At 38.8% G+C, this 27,233-nt stretch overlaps 1 protein-coding gene across 1 annotated transcript; it reads left to right on the top strand.

Moving 5' to 3' along the window:
- Positions 1 to 307: 307 nt before the first annotated feature.
- On the top strand, positions 308 to 27,233 carry DHX29 (DExH-box helicase 29). The gene is made up of 27 exons (XM_069776999.1): positions 308 to 540; positions 4,250 to 4,323; positions 5,108 to 5,221; positions 5,712 to 5,841; positions 6,228 to 6,370; positions 6,998 to 7,123; positions 7,589 to 7,715; positions 7,999 to 8,160; positions 8,733 to 8,898; positions 9,996 to 10,119; positions 10,533 to 11,129; positions 11,877 to 12,020; positions 12,114 to 12,290; positions 13,491 to 13,634; positions 15,149 to 15,293; positions 15,512 to 15,632; positions 16,590 to 16,674; positions 17,297 to 17,385; positions 17,966 to 18,094; positions 18,977 to 19,052; positions 19,759 to 19,983; positions 20,884 to 21,020; positions 21,678 to 21,771; positions 22,505 to 22,807; positions 24,176 to 24,307; positions 25,848 to 25,944; positions 26,708 to 27,233. The coding sequence occupies exons 1-27, from the start codon at positions 366 to 368 to the stop codon at positions 26,761 to 26,763; spliced, it is 4,092 nt and encodes a 1,363-aa protein (XP_069633100.1). The 5' UTR covers positions 308 to 365; the 3' UTR covers positions 26,764 to 27,233.

Here is a 27,233-nt window from a genome sequence, read left to right as displayed (position 1 = left end):
CCCCGCCGCCCCCGGGCACCGGGAGCCCCACGCAGGGCCCGATCACGATCGCGAATCCCACCCGCCAGCCCTGGGGCACCGTAAGCCTCCGGTCAGCGCACACCCGCCCCCCGTCCCACAACCCCCCGCGGCCGGCAGCGGCCCTTGCCCCGGAACCTGATTTCCCTGCGGCGGCGAGGCGCCCTCCCTCAGGCTCCGACCAATGAGAGGCGGGGGGCGGTGCCGAGCGGGCTGTGCCGACCAATGGGGAGCGGCGGGCGGTGCCGAGCGGGCGGCGCCTGCCAGTGAGGAGCGGCGGGCGGTGCCGAGCGCCTGTGCCCGGATCGAGGGGGTCGGACCGGTTCCCTTGCAGGCAGGGGGCTGCCATGGGCGGCCGCAACAAGAAGCAGCGGGCGGGCAGCGCGGCCCGTACCGCCTCCGCCGCCACCGCCGCTGCCCGGGCTCGAGCGGCTGCCGAGGCCGGCGCCGCCGCCGCGGAGGCAGGCAGCCGAGCCGCGCCGCGGCCGCCGCCCGCCTCCAAGGAGCCGCGCGTCAAGCAAGGTAGCGGGCCCCGCGGCGTGAGGCGGCCCCGGCCGGGCGGCCTCGGGGGCCGGCTGTGCCGTGGGGAGGAGCGGTGCACGGTCCGGGCGGCTGAGGGGTGCCGCGGCTGGCCGGGCGCGCACGGAGGGGCAGCTTCGTCAGGGAGCTGCCGAGGGCGCGGCCTGCCTCTGCCCGTGGGCCCGGGCGCTCCTGGGCGTCGAGAGGGGCGCCTTAGATCCCCCCCGCTCGGCGTGGGTCAGGCCTGGCTTTAGCCCGTCGCCCGTGCCGGCGTGTCCCAGAGGAGCCTTGTTGGCGTCGATGTGTTGCGTTAGTTACAAAAAGCCGGTCGCTTGGTTATTGGTAGTTCTGGGGGGGGGGAAGTGGCGGTGTGGCACTTTCCCGATAATGACCTGGTTTTGTAGAGGTTCCTTCTGTGTGCGCTCAAAACCAGCATAACATGGATTTGGGAGATTTTGTATGTGTGCGTGTGTGTCATGAAAAAAGTCCAGAGCAGTTCCAAGGCCGGAGGCACTTCAGCAGTGTTGGATAAGCTGAGGGATGGCTGCTCAGGGTGCAGCCTGAAAAACTAGTATTCTGCAGCACTGTGAGATGTCTGTTTTCAATAAACCAGCTTTGCCAGAAGTAGCTCGGGTACCTTATAACATCAGCAACAGCTTATGTTGCAGACTATAAGCAAATCATGCAATGGCCAGGTCATTTGAGATTCCACCTTATTAATGCAAAGTATTACAATCCATTAACTTAAACTTCCTGAACGTATTCATGTACTCTGCATTTACAAATTTGAGCTCCGCTAAATGTATTTCTTGCGTGTCCCACTCCTCCAACAGCATGGTGCTCAGGCCTCTTCAGAAACTATCCTGGTTCTCTCCCACATTGTCTGCTGTGGCGAAAAATAAGTCAGTGTAAGTGAAAAGTAAGTTAGTATAGTCTAAATACTGTGTGGCTGCCCAGCCTACCAGTAAGTGGCAGTAATTGGCTCCTGAGTGCTTACTGCTCTTGCTAGCTCCCGTAGCTCGTGACCAGAGCTGACCTTGGTTTTGGTTTTGGTTGGTTTTGGGTTTTTTTTTTTTTTTTTTTGGAAATGTGGTTACTACACCCAGTACTGATCTGAAAATGGGCTCTACTAGAGCCTCACTGCAGGCAGCCGAGCACAGATGAGCTGTCCAGCCTGCCTGCTGGCAGGCTGAGGAGCTGGGAGGTTGCTGTGCCTCCTGGAGCACAGCGCTGCTCCGTCTGGGATGGCGTGCAGACTCGCAGGGTGGTGAAAGCTGTGAGGTTGCTCAGTTTCTTTATACCTGTGCAGTACCAGAAACAGTATGTGTGAAAACAATGGACTCCAGCAGGAAGCTGTGTGTTGTCATTCTAATAATGATAAATAGCTTTGTGTATTTGTATTTTTCTAACAGCTGCTAAATGAAAAGTATTTAAGAATGACCACAGCAGATCAGACCAAAGGCCTCTGTAACTGTCTTGGTTTCAGCTGGGATAGAGTTAATTTTCTTTCTAGTACCTGGTATAGTGTTATGTTTTGGATTCTGTATGAGAAGAATGTTGATAACACTGATGTTTTCAGCTGTTGCTAAGTAGTGTTTATACCAAGTCAAGGATTTTTCAGCTTCTCATGCCCAGCCAGCAAGAATGCTGGAGGGGCACAAGAAGCTGTGAGGGCACACAGTCAGGCCAGCTGACCCAAACTGGCCAAAGGTGTATTCCATACCATGTGACGTCATGCCCAGTATATAAGCTGGGGGGAGTGGGGGTGGGGGGAATCGCCACTCGGCAACTAACTGGGCATTGGTCAGCGAGTGGTGAGCGGTTGCATTGTGCATTGCTCGTTTCATGGTGGGTTGACCCTGGCTGGATGCCAGGTGCCCACCAAAGCCCCTCTATTGCTCCCCTCCTCAGCTGGACAGGGGAGAGAAAATGTAACGAAAGGCTTGTGGGTCGAGATAAGGACAGGAGAGATCACTTACCAATTACTATCATGGGCAAAACAGACTTGGGGAAATTAGCTTAATTTATTGCCAATCAAATCAGAGTAGGGGGTAATGAGAAATAAAAAACAAATCTTAAAAACACCTTCCCCCTTACCCCTCCGTTTTTCCCAGGCTCAACTCCACTCCTGATTTTTCTCTACCTCCTCCCCCCCAGCGGTGCAGGTGGATGGGGAATGGGGGTTACGATCAGTTCATCACATGTTGTCTCTGCCGCTCCTTCCTCCTCAGGGGAAGGACTCCTCACTCTTCCCCTGCCCCAGTGTGGGGTCCCTCCCACGGGAGACAGTCCTCCATGAACTTCTCCAACATGAGTCCTTCCCACGGGCTGCAGTTCTTCATGAACTGCTCCAGTGTGGTCCCCCATGGGGTCACAAGTCCTGCCAGCAAACCTGCTCCACGGGCTCCTCGCTCCATGGGGGCCACAGGTCGTGCCAGGAACCTACTCCAGCGCAGGCTTCCCATGGGGTCACAGCCTCCTTCAGGCATCCACCTGCTCCAGCGTGGGGTCCTCTCTGGGCTGCAGGTGGATATCTACTCCACCGTGGACCTCCGTGGGCTGCAGGGGGACAGCCTGCCTCACCACAGTCTTCACCACAGGCTGCAGGGGAATCTCAGTTCCAGCACCTGGAGCACCTCCTCCCCCTCCTTCTTCACTGACCTGGGGGTCTGCAGGGTTGTTTCTCTCACATGTTTTCCCTCCTCTCTCCAGCTGCAGTTGCTGTTGTGCAACTTCTTAAATAATGTTATCCCAGAGGCACTACCGCTATCGCTGATGGCCTTAGCATTGGCCAGTGGCAGGTCTGTCTTGGAGCCGGCTGGCCTTGGCTCTGTCGGACATCGGGGAAGCTTCTAGCAGCTTCTCACAGAAGCCACCTCTGTAGCCCCCCCAGCTACCAAAACTTTGCCATGCAAACCCAATACTTTTATTATTATTATTGTCACTTTATTATTGTTATTATCATCACTATTATTTTCTTCCTTGCTGTTCTATTAAACTGTTCTTATCTCAATCCACAAGTTTTACTTTTTTTTCCTGATTCTCTCCCCCATCCCACTGGGTTGGGGGGAAGCAACTGAGTGGCTGTGTGGTGGTTAGTTGCTGGCAGGGGTTAAACCACGACAGTAATGCAGTGCCCTCTCCTAGATGGGGGCCGGAAGCAGGTACCTAGGTAAGAATAGGTTGGATGTGCATTGGTACTGCTGTAGGGTACTCTTAGATCCTCTACCAGTTGTTGGTAAGGGTCTTCCTGAGCCAGATGCAATGTTGTTTCAAAGCCCTCCCAAACTGATTGATTTCTTTACTACAAAGCTATCCTGTCTGCCCTTGGACTTTGGTAAATGTATGCATTTTGTAATAAAAAACCCTCAACAGTCTTGCTTGTTTTGAGCCTGCCATTAGCTTCCCTATTTGGCACTCCTTGTTCCAGTGTTGAGAGAGAGTGAGCAGTCAGACCCGTTTCCTCTCATTGTGCAACTTGGGATTTTATATTTTGTCTGCTAAGAGTCATACCGTTCTTCGCTAGTCCTTGTTCAAAGGGCCTTTCTGTACCATTGGTTATTATTATTGTTGTTATGTACCTGCATGTTTCTGGCAAGTTAGTGTAATATTTGCTTGCGCTAACCTGTGTTATTTTTAGTCTGTGTTAGCTACTGTAAACAATGTTCTCTATGTTCTGCTTATGTAATTGATGGTTACTTGCAATTTGCAGGTCCAAAAACTTACAGTTTTAGTTCAACAACAGATTCCAGTGCTGCTGCAAATCTTGATAAATCTGTTCTTAAGGTGAGTATCTTCTTTAGGTAAAACAACTTTGGTTTTCATAGTACTCTTATCTGGGTAAACATTTCTTCAGATCTTCAGTATTATGTTATGCAGGTAAACTACATTCATGTATTAGACATTGAATGTCTTGAGCTTGATATGTTTGGGATTTTGAGTGTGCTTTAAGAAATAGGGGTAAACTAACAGGGCAGGAGAATGTATTTTTTGCAGGACTACTAAGAGTTATGTTTGGGCTTCTACTGTATATATGGATGATTATTCCTGTCAAAGGAAGAATACGGATTTTATACAACAACCTCAGTAGCAACCAAAGCTTGGTTCATGCTTTAGAAGTGTTAAAAATACAAAAATTATTATTTTCCTGAAATTATATTTTTAAGGCAGATAAGGAGAGTGTCACAGATTGTGTCTTGATGATCAAATTATTCTATACCAGTTCTTGTAAGCAAAGGAGAAAGGCCTTGTTCTTTCGGTAGATTTTTTTTTTTTTATTTCCTTACAATATTTTCCTTGAAATACTAAATTTCCTTGAAGATGTAAATGGGCCTTCTCCATAATAAGGAATGAACTCTTCTATTTCAAGTAAAGTGTATAGCCTGCAAAAGTAAAAATAAAAAGTGTCCCTTTTTTAAGAAATGTTTACAGCACTTATGGAAAGCTGGAAAAGTTGGGATTTGACTAGCAGAGAGATTTCTGTGTTCTTATTTCCTTAGCCATGAGGACATTGATATGTCATAAAAATTTGTAATATTTTGCTTTTTATCAAGTAATTTTCTCTGTGCAGGTAATGATAAATGGTAATTTGGAGAAAAGGATTATTGATGTAATCAATGACCATAAAAACCAAAATGACGACAAAGGAATGATTTCCAGAAGACTTACTGCTAAGAAACTACAGGTAGGTTTTTAAAGTGCTGTTTTCCAACCATCGTTTATTTACAAGCCAGTGTAGCATGCTTTCCAGTAGTTAATGATTAGTCAGTAGAATCGACAAGTATGCTTATTAGGAAAGATAACATCTTTGAGTTCAGTAACTGAAGTTGGAGTGTTCAGATAGGATAGAGGAATAGAACTTAATCTGCATGTTTTATGTTTCCTATGTTTTTCATTCCATATGCCTGGAAAATTGTTGGTTTATCTTTCTAACTAAGAAATACATTATGTATAGAGGCTGGAATGTAGATTTATTTATACATATGCATCGTTACAATAAAAATATTATAAGCTCTGAATGCAAAACAGGATTTTCTGCTCAGCCTTCTGATACAGTAATTTATGCTGTTTACCTCCATTTAATGCCAGTTACCTGATATGTGGGAAATGGCAGTTTACAAGCCTATAGTAGATTGCTAGATTAAATCCTAATATTTTATGACTTTTATTTTTAGGATGTATATATGGCTTTACAGAGGTTCTCTTTTAAGACTGACCACATTGAAGAAGCAATGAAAAATACACTTCTGTACGGTGGTGATCTTCACTCTGCTCTTGATTGGCTTTGTTTAAACCTTCCTGATGGTGAGTATGGTGACAGAGAATTGACTGCAGTTTTTAACTGAAGAGTAATAGGACCTGGTCTGGCATGGGAATGCTTCATAGTAGTAATTAAATATATTGTTTCACTAAGACCGGTAGTCATCACAGTGTTCCTTTCCTAGATGCGCTGCTGATTCGTTCTGGGATTTTTTTTAGTGTATAAAGTCTTATAGACCTCTTGTTCCTACTCATAGAGTTTTATGGAAGTCCAGCATGCAAATGATGACTTATCTAAATGATAAAGCCTGATTTTATTACAGGCATGCAGTTTTTGTTTTATGTTCTTCTAGTTGGCTCCTAATACACTTTACAAGATTTTCAGTAATTATTATTGACATATTCTGTGACATGGGTTTTTTATTTTGAAGATGCCTTGCCTGAAGGTTTTAGCCAGCAGTTTGAAGAACAGCAACAGAAGCCTAGAGCAAAATTTTGTTCTCCTGTGTCACAACGTGAACCTCCACCTCACTCAGTAGATAACAAAAAGAAAGAAAATGGCCCTGAAACTAAGGTAATCTGAGAAATTAATTTGTGTTTACTGGGGGGAAGAGAGGATGACGTTTTCTAAAATACAGAATTCGCATTGACTTCCAATGCTGATATGAAAAAGTTCTGAAAATATGGTGTACTTAATAATTGTCACCCTCACTATTTTAACTTCAGTGGAAGTTAAATTTCATTTGAAGATAACATTTTTTTCATGTGAAGTCTAGAAAGCTCTTCATAGTTTGCTTTTGTGGTAAAGCATAGCTTAATTTTCTCCTGAAATGGGTTCATTCTGTTTATTTACAGGTGGCACTCTTTACATACTTTTGTGGGTTTTAAGTATACCTGTGTACTTGCACCATTTTGATTTCTGTGTTTATTGAATCTTAAGCATAGAAATAGAAAAGATTTCTTGTGAAAGTGTGGGGTTTTTTTCTTACAGCAGTTAAATTCTTCAAGTGTTGAGATCTGTGTAAGTGTATCATGAGACGTTTACCTGGTTGAAGTTTGCTCCATGTTTTTTTTTATTTATGTCATATAACTTAGTTTATATATAAAATCTTAAGCAATAGTTCCTAAGTACTGACAGAGAAAAGCATTGGTGTTTTCACTTACTGTTATCATTACTTTTAGTTTTCATTATTCTTCCTAGGAGATGAATGGGGGGAAGGAGAAAGAAGTGAGTATGAAGGAATGGATTTTGCGATATGCTGAGCAACAAAGTGATGAAGAGAAGAATGAGTCTGTGAAGGAGTCAGATGAAGAAAAGTTTGACCCAGTAAGACAGAATAACACTTCATGAAAGTCTTTCAAAAACTGATATGTCTGGTACATCTGCAAGTAGTGGATCTATTTGTTAAAAATTGGGGATTGAATACTATTTTACATCTTCTATTTTTACATTTGCAGGCTACAGAAGGGGAAATGTGTTGAAACTTCTCCTTTACTAAGTTGCTTTTCCTTTCCTTTTTTTTTTTTTTTTTTTTGTACTGGGCTTACAATACTGAATGCATTGTGCTGGAAAAGAAAAATTCTTGAAACACATCTTGGTGAGATTAGGAAAGTGACTACCAAATTCTGAGAAGTTTTGACTGTTAGTTATGTAAAAACTTTAGTTGTTCCTCCGTTGTGTAAGCTTGGTATAAAGGACAATCCCCCCCCCCCACTTTTTTTATTATGAAGTTCATTAAAAGTGACAAGCATACAATATTCAACTTGTATTTAATAATTCTGTTTGAAATAGAATGAGAGGTATGTACATCTGGCTGCCAAGCTTTCAGAAGAAAAAGACCAAGCAAGCATCTCCAAGCAAGACAAAGACAAGCAAGGCCAGAAGGTAGCACAGGAGAAAATAAGAAGAATTCAGCAAGGTAGAGCTATGAAAATTACCTGTGTTTTATTTTGTGGCCTGCGTATTTGTTAGGCAAGTAAGTCTCTGAGTCAGACTGAACTTATTTCATTATCTTTTATGCTGCTGTGTGAATTGCAGTCTTTCCTGAATCTACCCTTTCCACGTGGGTCAAATTCTAAAAAATAACATTTTACTATTTCTGGTTTTGGGTGATCAGTATGAATTAATATAGTTGATCTTTTCTTTTTAAAGAATAAGTGCTCAGCAGTTGGTGGGTGTAAGTTGTATTCTCTCTCTGACAGAAATGGCAATACTTGAAGAACATCCGGTATTTAATCCGGCAATAAAGATTTCAAACCAACAGCAAAATGAGAAGAAAAAACCTCCCTTACCTCAGCCTCAAGAAACCACTTTGAATTTGAGCCTGCTTGAAAAACCAGATGGTGCTGCAAAGGAAGACAAAGGTGTGTTGGAAATGGTTCAGTACAAGCTTGAAGTGTACCACAAATTTCCAGTATTCTTGTTTTTCTAGGTTGCATTGCATTGCAATGCTGAGTCATCAAGCTCTGATTGTGGGAAAGGCAGGTGGACTACCTCACTGACCAAGCTGACTTTAAAGGATCTGTATTTGTTTTAGCAGATGATGTTGAAAGCTATTTTTGCCATACTGTCATGTCTAAAATTTTAATTTTTTTTTTAATTGTAGGGCTAGTTACTGTTTCCATTGTCACCCTGTCATCTTTTAAAACTATTTTCATTGTAAATCTTCAAACTCTTACATTATTTTCTAATAACCAAACTTTAGTGAAAGTTCTAAAATTATTGGGTGATCAAAGATGGCAAGCAAAATATTGTCATTAACTTCCAGCTAGATACTTTTGTGGTTAAAGCAGGAATTTTGTCATGTGTCAGTACCAGTATTTCTCCAAAACATTTCAGAAAATACATTTGAAGAAAAGCTAAAAACATTCTTGGCTATCAGAGGAATGTAAAATAAATTTTAGGAGACTTAAAATGTGTCTTTCTGCTCTTGTAGTGAAAAAGAAAGAACCGCTAGATATAAGAAATTTTGATTATAGTGCTCGAAGCTGGACCGGTAAATCTCCAAAACAATTTTTGATTGACTGGTGCAGGAAGAATTTTCCCAAGAGCCCAAATCCTGCTTTTGAAAAGGTTCCAGTTGGAAAATATTGGAAATGTAGGTATGTATTTCCTGTAAACTTTACATTTTTCTTTTGGTTCATTTAAAAATAAAAATGCTGGCTACTGCTGTCTTGTCATGTTGATCCAGATATATATGAATAGAGTGCATTTAACTCAAACTCTCTTCTTTTTGAGTCCATCAGGGAGGTATGTCATTCTGGATAGCTCTGCAAAAGTAATGCTTAGACTGGACACTATCACTAAAATAAGATTCTAGTGAATGACCCCATAAAGAAGGGGTTAGTTTTTAATTCTGTACTGCTGAATGAAAGGTTTTGAAGCGAATCTGTGAGATAATTGTCCAAATCTAACTTCCACTATTCCCATTTGAAGTAATATATTAAATCATAGGTTTTAAGCATACGAAAACCAAAACCCCTTTGGTGATTGTTTGAAATAAAGTGGAAGTTAAAAATTTCTATGAAAGTTACCATAAGTTTGTAACCAAAACAGTGCAGTATCAGTGTTTTTAAATTTCTTTTAGAAAACGAGTCTATAATAGAGTGGTATAAAGTAGAATATTATCATGTACAAATAAAATGGACGTGGCATTACACATGAGTAATGTTTCTTGAAGGAACCAAGTAAAAGAACCTGTCATCTTGCTCAAGTTAAAGCTACTAATATACTGTCCCCCTAAGACTATGAGAAATTTGACTGCTGGTCTGACTGGCATGTATCTGTTAAAAAGATGTTTGCATGTCAGTAGATTATTAACTGTCATCTCAATCTATGCTAAGTAGTTACAAGCACACAAACAAATACTTAGTCCTTCTTCCAAAGCAACTAACCTTAATGGTGATCTCTATGTGTATAAATACTTCTGCTTTGGAGAAAATGAAGACATTTGTTAAGAGAAAAAAAATAATTGCAAATTCACTGCTGCAATCTGCTTCTGCTGCTGAAAATTTTCTGCTATTCAATTAAACTTTATCAGTTGTTTCCATTTACAGAATATTATTGAGTAACATTAAGTTTACTTAGCTTAGTTCCTCTATTTGAATTTCACTCTTATGTTTTAAACAAAAACATTAATAGGTGTGCTATTTATGTAGGTAATGAATTTTAAGAATGCTTGTATGAATTTGTCTTTAAGGGTCAGGATTACCAAATCGTCAGATGATGTAATGGCAATGTGTCCTACAATTGTAACAGAAGATAGTATGCAAGCGCAACATCTAGCTGCTACTTTGGCACTCTATCATTTAACCAAAGGGCAGGTAAGATTTTCACCAATATTACTGTTCTTAGCCTGGAATCTGCCTCTGCAATTGTTTGTCATAATATCTGTAGTTAAATTCTAAAAACAGTTTAATGAAGTGTTTCCCATTAAATTCTTTGCTTGTATTATATGTTCATTTACTTTTATGTATAATCATGCATATGTGTTGCAGCATACAGGGAGGACATTTTTTGATAGTAAAACTGTTCTTTCAGTGTTGTAAAGAACGCAAGCCCGTTGAAAATAAAAAGTGTATTGTTGATGTTTATATTACTGTTTTCATAGTTTCTGTGTTTAGAAATAGCTCCCTAATTCATGTTTTGCCACTCAAGTTCATTTAAATATAAAATGTTAGTGATGCTACTGAGTAGTACATAAAGTAATTTTTTTTCTGCTTTTTTCCACCTAAAGTCAGTTCATCAGTTACTGCCTCCTACTTACCGAGATGTCTGGCTGGAATGGAGGGATATTGAAAAGAAAAAGGAAGAAGAAAACAAGATAGAAACCAACAAACCTCGTGATAACTTTATTGCTAGATTATTAAACAAACTCAAACAGCAACAACAGATACAGTCTGAAAACCAACCAAAAGTATCTGAGGGTCCTGAAGATTCCTGGGAAAATTTAGTTTCTGATGAGGAGTTCAGCAGTCTCTCCCTTGAGACCTCAGACACAGATGATTTGGAACCTTCAAGGATTTTGTTCAAAAAGCTGCAAAGTTCCTCCAGATACCAGAGGCTTCTGAAAGAGAGACAGGAGTTACCTGTGTTTAAGCACAGATACTCGATTGTAGAAACTCTTAAAAAACATCGAGTAGTTGTTGTGGCTGGTGAAACAGGCAGTGGGAAGAGTACCCAGGTGCCCCATTTCCTGTTGGAAGACTTGTTGCTAGATGAAGGATCAAATAAATGTAATATTGTTTGCACACAACCCCGAAGAATCTCAGCAGTCAGTTTGGCAACCAGGGTTTGTGAAGAGCTAGGCTGCGAATCAGGACCAGGAGGAAAAGTAAGATGTGTCTGAATTCCTTTTTCTAGTCTTAATCAAATACAGGGTGCTGAATTGTTGGTACAAAGTGAAAACAGTATTTCTTACACAACCAAATAATTAGATGCTATTTTCTCTTGAAAAGGGCTTCTTGCTGTGCCAGCTGTTTCTTTCCAAATTGTCATCTGTGAACCTCTGGGTATCCATATATGGTTTCTAAAATCTTTAGAGGGTGATGAAGAGCAAGAGTGTTTCATAATGAGGATGGTCAAACATAGGAGCAAATTGCCCAGAGACTGTGGCATCTCTATCATTAGGGATGGAGAACTCCCCCAAATAAAGCTCTGGGCAATACAGTCTGGCCTTGAGTGAGGCTCTGCTTTGCAAGGGGGCCCCTTCCAACATAAGTTATTTTGTTACCTGAAGAAAACCCAAGGTCTGTATGTTTCATAGTAGTCTATTAGTGCAAAAATAATTTTGTTTGAGGACTGCAAAGAACCCTGAAAAAACTTGAGTTTACCAGCTCTTTGCTACTCTGGAGAAACTTAGTTGTAGATTTCAGTGTATTTTCCCTTTCTTAACAAAGGGAAGTCTGTGTATGAAAAAACAGGTAGGTAGTAATTCACCATACTATTTAATTAGCAATTTCTGCAGTGTCTGAATCTAACAATGCTTAAATTTCACTTAATTTTGAATATTCTAGCTTCTATACTATTTTAAATTATTCCTATATTTTCAGTATCCTTTTTTTTTCTTTTTTTTTTAAAGAATTCCCTGTGTGGATATCAGATTCGTATGGAATCAAGAACAGGAGAAGCCACCAGGCTACTGTACTGTACAACAGGTGTCCTGCTTCGGAAACTTCAAGAAGATGGTCTTCTTTCAAGTATATCTCATGTTATTGTAGATGAGGTTATCAGCTCTTACTATTCTGCAGAAACTATAGTTATTCTGGGCCTTGACTTGTACTAAAGCCTTACTATAGATATGTTTTTCTAACTCTAGGTACATGAAAGAAGTGTCCAGTCTGATTTCCTCCTAGTTATTCTGAAGGAGATCTTGCATAAGCGTTCAGACCTGCATCTGATTTTAATGAGTGCTACTGTAGACAGTGAGAAGTTTTCCAGCTATTTCTCACACTGTCCCATTTTAAGGATCTCAGGGAGGAGTTACCCTGTTGAGGTAGGAAAATGTTTCTTTGATTGTGCAAGACCCTTTATATGCACGTACACAGTGATTGCCTGGTTAGTGTCTTTAGGAAATACACCTATATCACTTCTTTCTTACAAAAAAAAAAGCTTACAAGTCCTTGAAATACACATTTTCCTTTTTGAAAATACAAAATAGCTTCAGTGCTTTGAAGTACAGGGTTGTACTATTTTTTCTGATGGATTTATTATTGATTAAAATCAGTCCATCAATGACACATTGATTTTTCCCTATTCAACCTAGGTAGAAAGGAAAGTATTAAAGAATTCCCCCCAGCTCTGTCATGGTTTAACCCCAGTCAGCATCTAACCAACATGCAGCTGCTCACTCACTTCCCCCTTACCCAGTGGGATGGGGGAGAAAAGTGGGGAAAAGTAAAACTTGTAAGTTGAGATAAGAACAGTTTAATAGAACAGAAAAGAAGAAAGTAATAATAATAACAATAATAAAATGACAGTAGTAATAATAAAAGAATTGGAATATACAGAACAAGTGATGCACAATGCAGTTGCTCACCACTCACCAACCGATGCCCAGTTAGTTCCCAAGCAGCGATCCCCCCCTGAGGCCAGCTCCCCCCAGTTTATATACTAAGACATGAATCACATGGTATAGAATACCCTTTTGGCCAGTTTGGGTTGGCTGTCCTGACTGTGTGCGCTCCAGCTTCTTGTGCCCTCACAGCTTCTTGTGCCCCCCCAGCCTTCTTTCTGGCTGGGCGTGAGAAGCTGAAAAATCCTTGACTTAGTATACACACTGCTTAACACACTGATATCTTCAGTTGTTGGTATCAACTTTATTCTCGCACTGAATCCAAAACATAACACTGTACCAGCTTCTAGAAAGAAAATTAACTCTATCCTAGCTGAAACCAGGACAACTGCCTGTGCAACTTTGTCATTACACTCTTATGCATGCTTCTTGTGCACGTTATGTAGGCTGTGGTAAAGGTAATGCTAGTGATCATGCACAGAGACCGTTAACAAACTGGTAGCAGCTCTAAGATTAGGTTTTCAAAAATAATAAGAAAGACTAAGTTGAAATTTGCAAGATCTATTACAACATTAAAAGAGGGTATTCCCTGTTCAGCTTATATACAAAGCTTTAAACAAGGAAAAAGGTGCTGATTAGTTTTTGACATGCCTGTATTTCTTCTGTGAATTTTCACTAAAGATTTTCCATGTTGAAGATGTAATTGAAGCAACTGGCTATGTTCTGGAGAAAGACTCAGAATATTGTCAGAAGTTCTTAGAGGAGGAGGAGGAGGAAGTAAGAATAAATGTTACTGGCAAAGGAGGAAGCACTACAAAGTATCAGGTAAAATAGGCATTTCTAGTTTTGGCTTAGAAATTTTGATTATTTTTTTATTATTTTATCATTTTACATCCTGTTATTAAATGCAATTGGATTGTATAATACCACATTTATTTCAGTTGATAAAAAACAATGGCACTGCTACAGTGAAAACCAAGTATTTATTAATGCTACACCCTTATGTTTGTTCCTCTAACTCCTTTATAGCTGCCTTGATTTTGTTATATTTGACATTGAGTTCTTTTGTACAGATTCCCAGTTCTAGATCTGTAAGGAGCAGCAGGGGAAAGCATTTAAGTATTTTCTCCCAAAGAATTCTCTGAACCAGTGAACCTAAGACCAAAAGAGGCAAGGCCATATCCTTATCCTTCTTAGCTGAAAAATTCCCAAGATCCTCCAAATTGGCATGCTGAATGAGATGATTTACATGAGATTATTGCGTAGAGCTTTGTGGTTTAACAGGCTATGGTTAATCCTGTAGGTAGTCTTCATTGACACCTGTATGTGCTTTTGAATCAAAATTCTTGAAACAGAGTATATGAATGCCATCTGACTTCAGGCAACTTAGGCTGTTCATCTAGACTGTATATATTTTGGGTAGTTACCTGTCTGCTCTGGCTTGCTCTGTCAAAATCTGTAGGACCATTTAGCTTGGTGTGATCAAACACAGATACATATGTTGAAAAACATGATCTCATGTGCTCTGCTGATTTTTTTTATTTTTTTATTTCCCTAGCGTGGTAGTTACCCCATACATTACAAGAGCATCCTTTAGTTGAAGCCCAAGTGCTCTTCTGAGTGCTGCTCCATCTTTGTAGTTTATTTCTATTGAGCCTTCAGTACAGAAGGATATGTAGTGGCAAGCTTCTTTAAGTGCATTGATTAACAATTAAATAATTTACCCTAGTGCCACTTAACATAGAAGACTTATGCTAAGTATGTATCTGTAAGATGTTTGTAAACAATTCAAATGTCTGTATGTTCTGCTAATTCTCCCTCCCCCTTTCCTCCTGCTCCAAAGCACTGCAGGAGTTGCCACCTAATTGGCTCTTAACTTTCATTGCAACTGTTAGTTCAGAAGGGTGAGGGAGAGGAGAAAGGCGAGACTGGTTTCTTATACCCCCAAATATGAGTTTTGAAAGAAGAGTAGCCACCCTGCTTAACCCATTTTGAATTGATACCAATTGGATGCCAGATATGGACCTGGGAACTGTTTCCATTTGTAAAACAGACTGTACAGTACTGCTTGCACAGACTTTAAAAAAAAAAACAAAAAGGTAAAAATTCATCTGGGATGTCGTTTAACAGTAGTAGATACCTATACGTAGGTTATGTAGGTGGCTGTGATTTAATCTAACTCACACTGATTTTGGTGGGAAGTTAGTCAGTTAAATGTCTTTCACCTCAATCTCTGTTTTAGGAAACCTAAACTAAGTGAATGACAAACTGACCTTCTGTTCTCTTACCTTCTTCTAAAACACTGAGAATACTATTTTTTTCCTGCTCTTCTCTTTTAGGAGTATGTCCCAATCCAGTCTGGATCTGGTATTGATTTGGCTCCTTACTATGCAAAGTATAGCAGTCGTACACAGCAGGCTATCTTCTATATGAATCCTTACAAGATCAACCTTGAACTTATTTTGGAGTTGCTTGCATACTTAGGTACGGTCTACTTCTTAAGAAGTTTATATGCTTGGGGCTGTCCTTTGGACTTATTTTTCCAGTGCTTTCTACTGATAATGAAGTACTTGACTTCATTCTTATATGAACCATCCTAAAAAGCATTTACCACAGGGCCCAAAAGTAGTTCTTGTTCTCAAGTGAAACTGTTTGTAAATGCATGTTTGTTTTAACTATGTGCCTGTGCTGTAACTTTCCAGATAGAAGTCCTCAGTTCAAGAACATTGAGGGTGCTGTGCTGATCTTTTTACCAGGCCTTGCCCATATCCAACAGCTGTATGATCTCATTTCAACTGACAGAAGATTTAACTTGCGTGACAGGTAGTGCAGATATTTTCTTTAACATTAATAGTTTAACTTAGTGAATATGTTTGGGTTTTAAGGTCTGCTATTCTTGAAAAGGGAAACAGAGTTATACCTCTGAGCTATTTTTGCTACAAATGGACTTCTATTATCTAAAAATGACACAAGCAAAAATTACAGGTGCTTAGGAATGGTACAGTAATAATTTTTTTCTTCTGATGTTATTTTTCAACAAACTTACTTAACCACAAAGCACTTGACTACTTCTTTTCCACTTCTTAGGTTAAGGAAGCAGCCGTATCTGGGATATAGTTTTCTGTGGCTTACTCTTTGCAAGGAGGTAACTACTTCCTGAGAAGAGATCCAGAGACAGTAATCTACTAAGAGAAATGGCATAGGGTTGTAGTGACAGATAGTTTTGACACTTATTTTGTGGGTAACTAAAAGTTAGCAACAAAATGGCATAAAAAGAACATTTGCACTCAAATTCTAAAGATTCAGAGATGGACTGAGATGTCAAGGTCTATAAGAGAAGGCAAGTACAAATCTCTGTGGCTGTCTCATCTCTGAAGGCCTTTATTACTCAGGCTAAAAGTTGCATGTGTTTATAGTTCTGTACAAAGTTTCAATAATGGTCCTTGTCTTGGAAGCACAATGTAAAGAACTCGAGTTCATGGACACCTAGTTCCCTTTTTGCTAGGCTATTGATCTAAATGAACTTAGAGTTCTGCAGTAGTAGTATTTTTCCTGTGTTATTACCAAACAGGAGAACAGCCCTAGGAACTAATGGTGCTATCCTTTCTTGGTATTGTAATAAAACACTGAAGCAGATTTTCATACCTAATCATGCAGAGTTTTACGCTTTCAAGTGTCCGTTCTAGTTGCTTTCTCCAAACTGTTGTCATCGTTCTCGTCTAATTTTTTTGCAGTATCTTAATTTCATAAGTGTATACTGATTAGTGTAATTTCTTCTAGGCACAGGTTGATAGCTTTGCATTCTGTTCTGTCAACTCAAGATCAAGCAGCTGCATTTACAATACCTCCCCTTGGTATCAGAAAGGTATGATATATTCAGAAAGGCAAAGTTCACCACTGAAAGGAGAAACTTTCTGGGTGTGCAACTCTAATTGTTTTAAAATCAAATACAGAATTGCACAACAAGTATTTGTTCTTGGAATTTTCTCGCTGCAAAGAAACAATTCTTCTAATTTGGTTTTCTGTAACAGATAGAAGCTAGCATGCTGTGAAAACCTGGAAGTAATCAGACAAATTTTTAAACCTAATGTTTTTCTCAGAGCTTCTTTAGTTGTTGATTTCCTGTATTTTAACTGCTGTTAACTAGTAACTATAGCTTTTATCTAGGAAAATAGTATTTTACTTACTGCCAAACTATTTAATTAAAAGTTGACCAATTTAGGCAGGTACTAGCTAGTAATTTTGATGGATTATAAAACAAAAAGTGAATGCAAGATTCTCACTTAACTTTTGATTCCTCAGTAATTGGGTAAGACTGAACCATTTTCCAAGTTGTGTAGCTTTTAATGCTCTGACAGATTATTTAAGGAAACATTTCTGGGTAAAAAAACTTAACACAACTTATTCTATAATATTGATTAAAAGGATGAAAACTGTTAGACAGCAATTCCATAATTCTTGTATTTGTTATGTGAACTTCTTTTCAGATTGTTTTGGCAACCAATATAGCAGAGACAGGTATTACAATACCAGATGTTGTCTTTGTAATTGATACTGGGAGAACAAAAGAAAATAGGTGAGTTTGATTTTCATAAATCATACTGTGATTACTGTAAATATTTGGAGGTTAGTACTGCAAGAATTTTGTAGTATCCTCATTAAACTACAGTTCTGGACAAAAAAGTGTGCTGAGCTCATTGAACAGCTTGTAGTTTAGGTACAAGTTTGAGATGAATCTTTGAATTTTCAAATGGTGTGAAGGACAACAAGGGGAGTTATTCATAGATACAGACAATCATGATTAAGTACTGGTTTAAAAAACAGATCCTTTTTATACTGTCTCAATTCTTAGCAGTTATTTTGTTGTCCATTTTAAATGTGAAAAGCCCTACAGAATATGTTAGAACAATTCTGGATTGCCAGGGAGATGAAGTAATACAATAGCTCTTTCATTTTCCAATTTTTACACTTTCATTAGTGAGTTGTATCCAAGGTTCTGTGATGTACAGTTTCCCCCAGCTATGCTTAGTTTTCAAAACTAAATATAATATTTTCAGATAAATACTATTTAGATACAGTATCAGTATGCTAAGTTAAGTATACATAAAAATTCTAGGTCTGAAATCTGAATGGGCACTTGCTTTACAATTTTTAAGGTATCACGAAAGTAGTCAGATGAGTTCCCTGGAGGAGACCTTTGTTAGTAAAGCTAGTGCTCTGCAGCGACAAGGAAGAGCTGGGCGTGTTAGGGATGGATTCTGCTTCCGAATGTACACAAGAGACAGGTACTGTAAACTTAGCAAGACTTTGTAAATCGCATAAATATCTTTGTCTTTTTTCTGTGCAAAACCAAGAATTCTTGTTGAAATTCATTTTAATTATTGCAAACTGGAAAGATTAAACTGTAAAAAAAAAAAAAACAACAAAACAAAACACCCCAGACAATTTGAATATCATATGAATAAAGTGTTACAACAGCCTTTTTGTTTCACAATTTTAAAAAAGTTAATTTCATTCTTAGTACCTGTAATGTAAGTGCTTTGAAAAAAATCTTCATAATTAAAGGATAAGTGCAGCTGTAAGGAATTGTAGATGATCATTTTTTAACGACATCTACTGCCCTGCAGCAAATATACACAAACCTTACTTCCTGAACTCTTAATTTTTTGATCAGACAAATCTGTAGCTTTCTGAAGTGGTATCTCTATGGATAAGAGATGGAGAAAATATCAAATTATACAACACTGCAGAATTAGTTTCTGTTACTGCAGCGGAATAGCTTTTTTCCTTCTTGTCTGAATGTCTGAAGCAACTTTCAGCTGAGAAACAGTTAAGGTAAAAGTATTTTTAAATAACCAATAAAGTGTGCATTTTAGCCACATGCAAGGCTTTCAGTTTTAGAGATATGCAATTTAAGAATTTGTTTTGAAAATCGGGGTCTTAACTGCCTTTCCCTCTCTTTCACTAAAACTCTTGCTTTCCAAGCTACCACACATGCCTTAATTCAAACAATGAACAGTTTACCCACACATTAAAGTAAGTGCCACTGCCCACCTTGCCCCTTTAAAGAACACCTGCAAAGAATGAGCATATGAAACCTGAGTCTATAAGTTGAATTCAAAGATTAAATTGAGTATCTGTGATTCTCTGTTTTTATAATATTGCAGGTTTGAAAGCTTCATGGAATACTCTGTTCCAGAAATATTGCGTGTGCCTTTGGAGGAATTATGCCTTCATATTATGGTATGGTTTTGGTTTTAGAATAACTGACCTTGTTAACTGAAAATATTACATGGGCCTTTGGAGGAATTACACCTTTATCTTATTGTTTGGGTTTGGTTTTGGAATTACTGACCTTGTTACCTAAAAAGGTGTCCTAGGGCTTGCTAGGACAGCCCTAATCCAGTATAAGTAGTGGGGCTTCTCCCACCAGGGCAGGAGGGAACCCAGTACCTGTACGTTGGAAAATCCGGAGCATGGTGTTGAATAAGAATAGCATACTATGCTATTCCAGTTCACCTCAGAGTGCCAATTCAAGCTTAGTTAAATAGCCTTCAGACTAATTTCTGCTTAAGGAAGCAATTCCATTCCCTCTCTCTCCATCCTGAGTGAGTAGGATATGCATGGGGAAACTAGCAACCTGGCAAATTAGTGCCAGGTTGAACTGCATCTCATCAGGTTTCAGAGTCTCCTGCTCATCTGTGACCATTGGTAACAGGCTCCTCTGATCAGTGGTTGTGCCTTATGAAGTCCTTCTGAACAGTGAAGTTTTGTTAACCTAATGTGGGGTGCATCTGTGTTCTGAGAACCAAGGGGCTGGTTTAGAGGAGAGGGAAAGGGAATCTGGGCTTTTGATTGCAAGAACAGCTTTCCAGTTTCCTTTGTAGCTACTATAAAAGTTTGTTACAATAAATTTTTATATTGAAATATATGCCCATTTACTCCACAGAAATGCAATCTTGGCTCTCCTGAAGATTTCCTTTCCAGAGCATTAGACCCACCACAGCAGCAAGTAATTGGTAATGCAATGAACCTGTTGAGGAAGATTGGGGCTTGTCTGTTAAATGAGCCCAAGCTGACTCCATTGGGCCAGCACCTTGCAGCCCTTCCTGTCAATGTAAAGATTGGCAAAATGCTTATATTTGGTGCTATATTCGGCTGCTTGGATCCTGTGGTGAGTAAAAAGAAATATTATATCTAAATTAAAAAAAAAAAAAGAAATGGTTGACACTTTACAATTAATCTGATTTCTTGCAACATGGTATTTTGAAAGGATGGTGCGAGAAGTTAAAATGTTTATTTTAGGGTGAGAGCACCTGGACATCATGGAGGGGAACAATCTAAGTATTCTTTACAGTTGGACTCGATGGTCTTAAAGGTCTTTTCCAACCTAAATGATTCTATGATTCTAAACTCCTAGGTACTATTCACAAGGGGATAGTCAGATTTGGTCTCCCGTTCTGTCACGATCTCAGGGAGTATGACACGTAAATAAAAAACCCTCTTACATGTAGGTTAGACCAACCTGGATTACTGCACAGTTTGTGGGTCAAGAACATGCTGATGTAAAGTTATTGCAAATTAATTGACATGGTAACTTATTATATGAAGGCTGGCATAGTTTACACTTTCACCTAATCCATTTAATTTACTGCAAATCAGGAGGAAGCATGGGTATGTTAGTTGCTGCAAACTGAAAGTTAAAATCCTTTGTTCTCTCAATATCTCCTGTTAATGTAGTATAATCTAAAGCAATTGTTTAATCTGACCTTCACTGTATTGTATCTGGTATTGCTCTGTCATTTGACAAACCATTTCATGTGAGTTTCAGGATTTAATATTTTTTTATCAGTGTATATAAGGTATTATGTCTTTAATAAAGCAATGTCTTTAATATAGGTAAGTTCTGAATTCTATGTAGAAATTCTTATGGTGATAAGTTTTCCTTGAGACTTAGTAGAAGATAAAGTATCATTAAATATTACTGTAAAAGAAAACTTAAAGGTCTTTGTATGGTAAACCTGTAAGCTTATAATAAAATACTCCTAAGTCATGTGTACTTTACTAATTGCAGGCAACTCTGGCTGCTGTTATGACAGAAAAATCCCCATTTACTACGCCAATTGGTCGAAAAGATGAAGCAGATCTTGCAAAATCATCTCTAGCAATGGCAGTTTCAGACCATATAACAATCTACAATGCTTATCTGGGGTAAATGATAATTCTGCTGTGGTTATAGCTGGATGCGGATAACACTTAAGTAATGCAGTTCTGTAAAGAATCCTTAATAAGAATCTTCTCTTGAATTGCTTGGACCTGAAGTTTTTCTCTTCAGAATAACAATAGATTGCCAAATACTGTAACACAAAATAAGAGCTTGCTTAGTACCTTATCCTTTAATTCTTCTTAACTGTGCTTGCACACATACAGATGTGTACTCAGTCTGTTTATCCTAGTGTTTAAAGTATTTTGTTTGTGATATGTTGACCTGAATATTTTGTATTTGAGAAAGTACAAATGTATATATTATAGAATGACATGCATATTTTTTCTTTTTAGGATATTAGCACTAAGTCTTAAAAACCACACCTGAATTTTGTTTCAACTGTCAAAGACAAAAGTGTGTGATTTTTGAGAGATAATTACCTTGTATTTTTGTTAGTATCTGTCAGTTTTATATTGCAGGCATGTTCTCTGGAGTGCTCTTAGACCAGCAGCATTCATCTTCCTTAATGCCACTTACTTACAGTTTTCAGTAGAGAATGCTGAACAAAGCACAGTATTGCCTTTTACCTTACTACCACTTTCATATTGTCATATTCTTGATGTGATTCTTTTTGCTGTAATAAGACAGGTTTTTTTCCTTAGGTGGAAACGGGCTCGACAAGAAGGGGGGTATCGTGCTGAAATGACTTATTGCAGAAGAAATTTCCTTAATAGGACTTCACTGTTAACTCTGGAGGTAAACCAAACAATTATGCTGTGCACTCAAAAGTTATTTGTTAAAATTTCCCTCTGAAAATGTCATGCCCTTTTAAAGAGGTGATATCTCACAGTTACTATTTATACAAGACAAAAACAAGTGAAATGTTAGGGACTGATGAAATACACACCCTCAGTCAAGGTAGCTTGTGTCTGCATTTGAGTTTTAATATGCACATTTTGTTGGTATACATCTTTGCAGTCACTGCCACTGGAGAAGCTAGTCCTTACTTCCACCAGAGATTCAAAACTTATGAATTAAAATACTTACTTTGTGTTATTCTTGATATCGAAGAACAGGTCTGTTAACAGTTAGTTTGAAAGATGAGCCACAAACTTATGTAAATGGCCTCTCATTTTTGGTGAGAAAATGTTTTAATTGGTCTTTCCTATTTAAGTTTGGGTGACTGAGCTCTTCTAAGCAGAAGTGGATCCTTGATGCAAATGTATCTTTTTATTTTCACTACAGGTGAGAGATTTAGTATTTGTAGTATATATAGTATCATATATATAACCCTATATTCCAGGTAATGTTTTTCCTATAGAAACAGCCACTGTTCCAAAGTGGTTGCAGAAAATACAAGTGTGTTCCTACTGAGAGATTTTTCCCATGGAGAGCATGAATATTTGGGATGGAGTGTTATTGCCTGCTGATGGAGTGAAGTATATACCTTTTTAAATTCAGAGTTTTACTAATACCTTACTAATTTCAGGATGTGAAGCAAGAACTCATAAGGGTGGTCAGAGCAGCAGGCTTCACAGCACCTACAACGCAATGTGGATGGGATGGAAATGGAGCCACACAATCCCTTCCTCTCCACGAAATAGCTCTTCTTAAAGCTGTGTTGACTGCAGGGCTGTATGACAACGTAGGAAAAATAATGTATACAAAGTCTGTGGATATTACAGAGAAGCTGGCTTGTATGGTAGAAACAGCTCAGGGTAAAGCACAAGTGCATCCCTCCTCTGTAAATCGAGACTTGCAGACATACGGATGGCTCCTTTACCAGGAGAAGGTAAGTGAAAATAGTGAATGTAGCTGATAGTTTGTGTAAAGGTGGAGTTATGCCTCCAATATTAAACAACATACACCAGTGTAAAGTATATCTGAATGTTTTGTTCATCTTAAGAGTCTTTAATATCTGATGATCCTGAAGTCCATAAAAATGAGTCAGCTGAGGGCTGAAGAAGAAGTTAAGGCTGAACATCATGAACAAATCTGTTCATGGTGAAACTGGTAGCTATAAATGAAAGTACCTTTCTATATGTCCTTTAACTCGATAGTGTCATTGACTTTTTTAATACAGTGCTGTTGATTTTAATATGATCACTTTGATCAGTAATATGTAGTAGTAATACTTCAAAATGTGCTTTTTCTGTTTTACTGTTCGAAGCGGACTCTAAGGTTTTGAAAGTTGGTACAGGCCTTGCATATCCCAAATAATAACTTAAAATGAAATAGCCAATTCTGTAATTGACTGCTGAACTTCCTAAGTGAATTGCCTCTTTTTTTTCCCTGTTGCTTTCTTCCCCCTCACAACTGAAAATTTTGTCAGTTATTTGCTGAATTCAAGTGTTTATATTTAACTACACTTTTAGTATAACACCACCTTGACAGTTGTTTAATGGCCAACTTGATTGTAGAGGAGCATGTTAGATAATGCATATGAAATTATAGTATTTTGGGGAGAGCTGAAAATATTTCCTGCTCCCAAGAACCTTGTAGTGTAAGGGCAAGACAGTAGCTGAGGTAGGTAAATTATTCCATGAACCTGGGAGCAAAGCAAGCCTATACTGCTGTGTGAAGATGCACTCTTTTTGTTTCCTTTCCTCCCACTACAACTCCTGCCCATCCTATTCCATCTTTATCTGTGAGAGGCTCCAAAGCCAGAAGTAGCATATGCTGAGCCCCATAGTTTACTCCGTGTATGTGTCTACATTTGTGCCCACATTTATGCACGTATGCATGTGAATATGTGGATATAGATAGATTGACAAACTGGCTGCTGCTAAGAAGAATGTATAACGGAAGATTTTTGTCTGCCTTTCACTTCAGTAGGTTTATTAATTTTGGTGTCTCTTCTCGGAACAGCACTAGGCTAACATTATCTTTCTGTTTGAATGTTAACGAGAAAATTGTGGCATTAGCCAATTTCCTGGTAGCGTATAAGGCTGTTACTTAGAGGTGATGTATTTTATGTGGTCTAGGGCGGACGAATTGCTATTCATTGCTCTGTGTACAATGACTTGTGTTGATTGGATCTTAAAAGGAAAAAAGTGTTTTTCTTGCTCTTAAAAGTAACAATCAAATTTGGTGTTGCGGGTTTTATGTGGTTTAGGTTTTTTTGTTGTTGCTTTTAATGCTTGTGTTTGTTTCTATACAGGTGAGGTACACTAAGGTATATTTGAGAGAGACTACTTTAATATCCCCCTTTCCCATTTTGCTTTTTGGTGGGGATATAGAAGTCCAGCATCGGGAGCGCCTCCTGACAGTTGATGGCTGGATCCATTTTCAGGTGTGTTGGAGTGGTAACTACCTTTTGTGGTTCCATGGGCTTTTGTATTACACAGTTGATGTACAAGCTTAATTCAGAACACTGTATACGTGGGATGAAGACAGGAGAAGAAGGAAGGAGACAATTGAAGGAAATGATGGGAAATTTTATAAACATGTAATGAAATCTTAGCAAATCACACTCGAAAGAATAGGCTTGTAATATGTGACTTACAAGACATCAGTTCCCTCTCTCTTCATAAAGAAAGCTGGTGTTCTTTCAGAAAAGGTACTGGAAATGGATATAGACTAAACCTTGTTTTATAGAGCTGGTACTGAAAGCAGATGAGTGTGCTATTTTATATTACGCTTTCCTACAATCTTATGATCATCTAAGTACATATTTGTCTTTAAAATACTATTTATTTTGCTTTATAGCCCAAACAGAATTATTTGGGGGAAAAAAAAATACAAATAGAAAATACCTGTTTGCTTCAGTTTTGGGTCTTTGGGGTTTTTTTGTTGTTGTTTTGGTTTTTTGTTTCTAGGTGAAGAGTTTTATTTGGGAATGGGAAAACTGAGTGCATTTTCTTAGTGCATTTTGCAGACAAAATTAAAACAGGTGACATGCCAAAATCCTCTGTAAATTCTTTTAAATGGCAAACCTTGGCTTTTCCTAGCCTGCCAGCTACTTGGTTACAATTTTCTGTGCTCCTGTGGGCCCTGTGTTACACTCAAGGAAGGCTATAAGCTACAAAACATTTTGGTTCTTTGCACTCTGATGCAAGCAAGCAACCATCTGATTGAATTCACTGGTTATCATGAATATGGAATTTTAAAAAGCAGCTCCCTTGTGGGTTTGTTGGAGAATTTTTTGTGGTCCCTGGGTGGCTACAGGTTGTGCGGTTGCTGGGCCAATTACATCTTGTAGTGTATTTCAGAATTTCTATTTTTCTACTGAGATTCTAAGCAGAATCTGTTGCATTTTGTGCTTTTTCCATAATAGCTACTTATTGTACTACAGCTAATATATAAATGAAATAAATACTGGTATAGGGAGGGAGGGATAAAATGAAACAATCCTGGAAAACACTTCAGCTTTAAATATCCGAACTCCTAGTGAGATTTAGGAGAGGTTTGTGATTGCTTTCTCAGGAGGCCAGGCAGAACTTCTGGGAGGGAAATGTGTAGGTATTTTATTGCAGGTATAAATTAATTTGTACTTTTATACCTTGGAAAAAAGCAATTAGAGTAAGTAGGGTAGTGGTAAATTAATAATTTTACCACATGCTGGTTGTTCATGGTATGTGTGGGAGCATATTCTGAGTTACCCTTCTGAGCTGCTCTTTAGGGTGTGATGCTACAAACAACAGGTGCTTAAAGATAAGAAGGCATAATGTAAGCCCAGTCATTTCCTGAGTACACTATCCATATGCTTAAAATTATGTATATGGATCATGTTTGCAGGAATCTTCTATTTATATGTAAGGTAATCTTTTAATCTATATTTTGGTATAAAATGTCCGAGTAATGCAAATATTTGTCTTCTCCATTCTCTATAGGCTCCTGTAAAGATAGCAGTAATTTTCAAACAGCTGAGAGTTCTCATTGAGTCTGTTTTAAAGAGGAAGCTTGAAAATCCTAAAATGTCACTTGAAGGTAACTTTATTACAGCATTGCTGACATTACTATTTGATAAATGAACCTTGTGGCAAATCTGAGGAAGCATTAGTACACTGCATCCTCACCCAATAGGGTTCGTGTGACTTGAATATTGTTCCGTTATCTTGAGAGACATCCAAAAAGTTGTGACTAATCCCACATATATTATGTGGCTCACCCCAGATGGATGAAGATCTGCACAACTGCTGTTCTAAAGATATCCCTGATAACAGCATTGAAGGTAGGGGTAGTAATGGTGAGGTATGCATCTCAAAAGAGAAGTAAGACTGTGTGATGAACCTCAGGCATGGATGAATTTTAAGTGTTGCACAAGTTGTCTCACAGTTTAGGTTAATGATGGGGAACTGCATGTTGGCCCCCAAAGCAAGGGATAGAGGAGCACAATTTAAACTTTGAACACTGGATGTTCAGAAGAATATTGTAGGTGGGGAGGGAGAAAGGGAGTTCCTGTATGCTGACATATCTGTAGTTTACCCATCACTTTCTCAGTCTCTTTTGTGAAATACTGAAATGGTCACAACCAACTCACTGAGTAATTTTATAAACTTTTTAGTGATGTACTGTGGACATACTCTGTGCCCTTTTGCTTCGCAAATGGGAATCACTTGTCTTGCTTTAGAGTTTGGCATAGCCTAAAACATTAAGATATTGAGTTGCTGAGAGCTAGACTTGCCTTCTGCTTTTCTTGAATTTTGGAAGTCAATTTTCAAGCTCACTGTGTGTTTGTTTTCTTTCCTAGATGACAAGGTCTTACACATCATCAAAGAACTGATAAAAACAGAGAATGGTAACTGAAACCAGGAATCAGTAATAAACCAGAGTTTCAGTAATGGCAGGGGAAATATGCACTCCAGCGTTAACTGAAAGTATTTAAATGCTTAGTGTGGTTGATACCAGCCATGATGTGGAAAGACTGCATGATTTTGCATAAAATTTGCCTTTCTCTATGTCATTTTTAAAGATGAACATTGAATATGTTTAGCCTTTACAATACATTTGGTGCCATTTGTCTGACTGTATGGGTGATGGATGGAAGCAGTTTCTTTACAATATAAAAATGGCTGTGGCCAATGCATCTTTTTTGTTTGTTTGTTTAATGTACTAATCATACCATCACTGGTGGTGCAGACTGTAGTATTGATTAAAGATTAGGTCCTGAATCTCAGTTGAGTAGACAAGTGTTTCTTATGTGGGTTTCCTAAGTGGTAATTTCTTTTGTTGTTAATCTATGAATTTACAGTAATAAAGCAATACAATCATATAGA

This window comes from Haliaeetus albicilla, chromosome Z (genome assembly GCF_947461875.1).
Source record: "Haliaeetus albicilla chromosome Z, bHalAlb1.1, whole genome shotgun sequence".
In the NCBI taxonomy this organism is placed as follows: Eukaryota; Metazoa; Chordata; class Aves; order Accipitriformes; family Accipitridae; genus Haliaeetus; species Haliaeetus albicilla.
The sequence above is the reverse complement of the archived record's forward strand: the minus strand, read 5'-3'. Positions and strand labels throughout refer to the sequence as shown.

Excerpts from the sequence above, each read along its gene's own strand:
- DHX29 (XM_069776999.1), top strand. The coding sequence starts at position 366 with ATGGGCGGCCGCAACAAGAAGCAGCGGGCGGGCAGCGCGGCCCGTACC. Across the intron at positions 6,371-6,997 it reads AAAATGGCCCTGAAACTAAG|GAGATGAATGGGGGGAAGGA; the intron begins GTAATCTGAGAA and ends TATTCTTCCTAG. Across the intron at positions 10,120-10,532 it reads ATCATTTAACCAAAGGGCAG|TCAGTTCATCAGTTACTGCC; the intron begins GTAAGATTTTCA and ends TTCCACCTAAAG.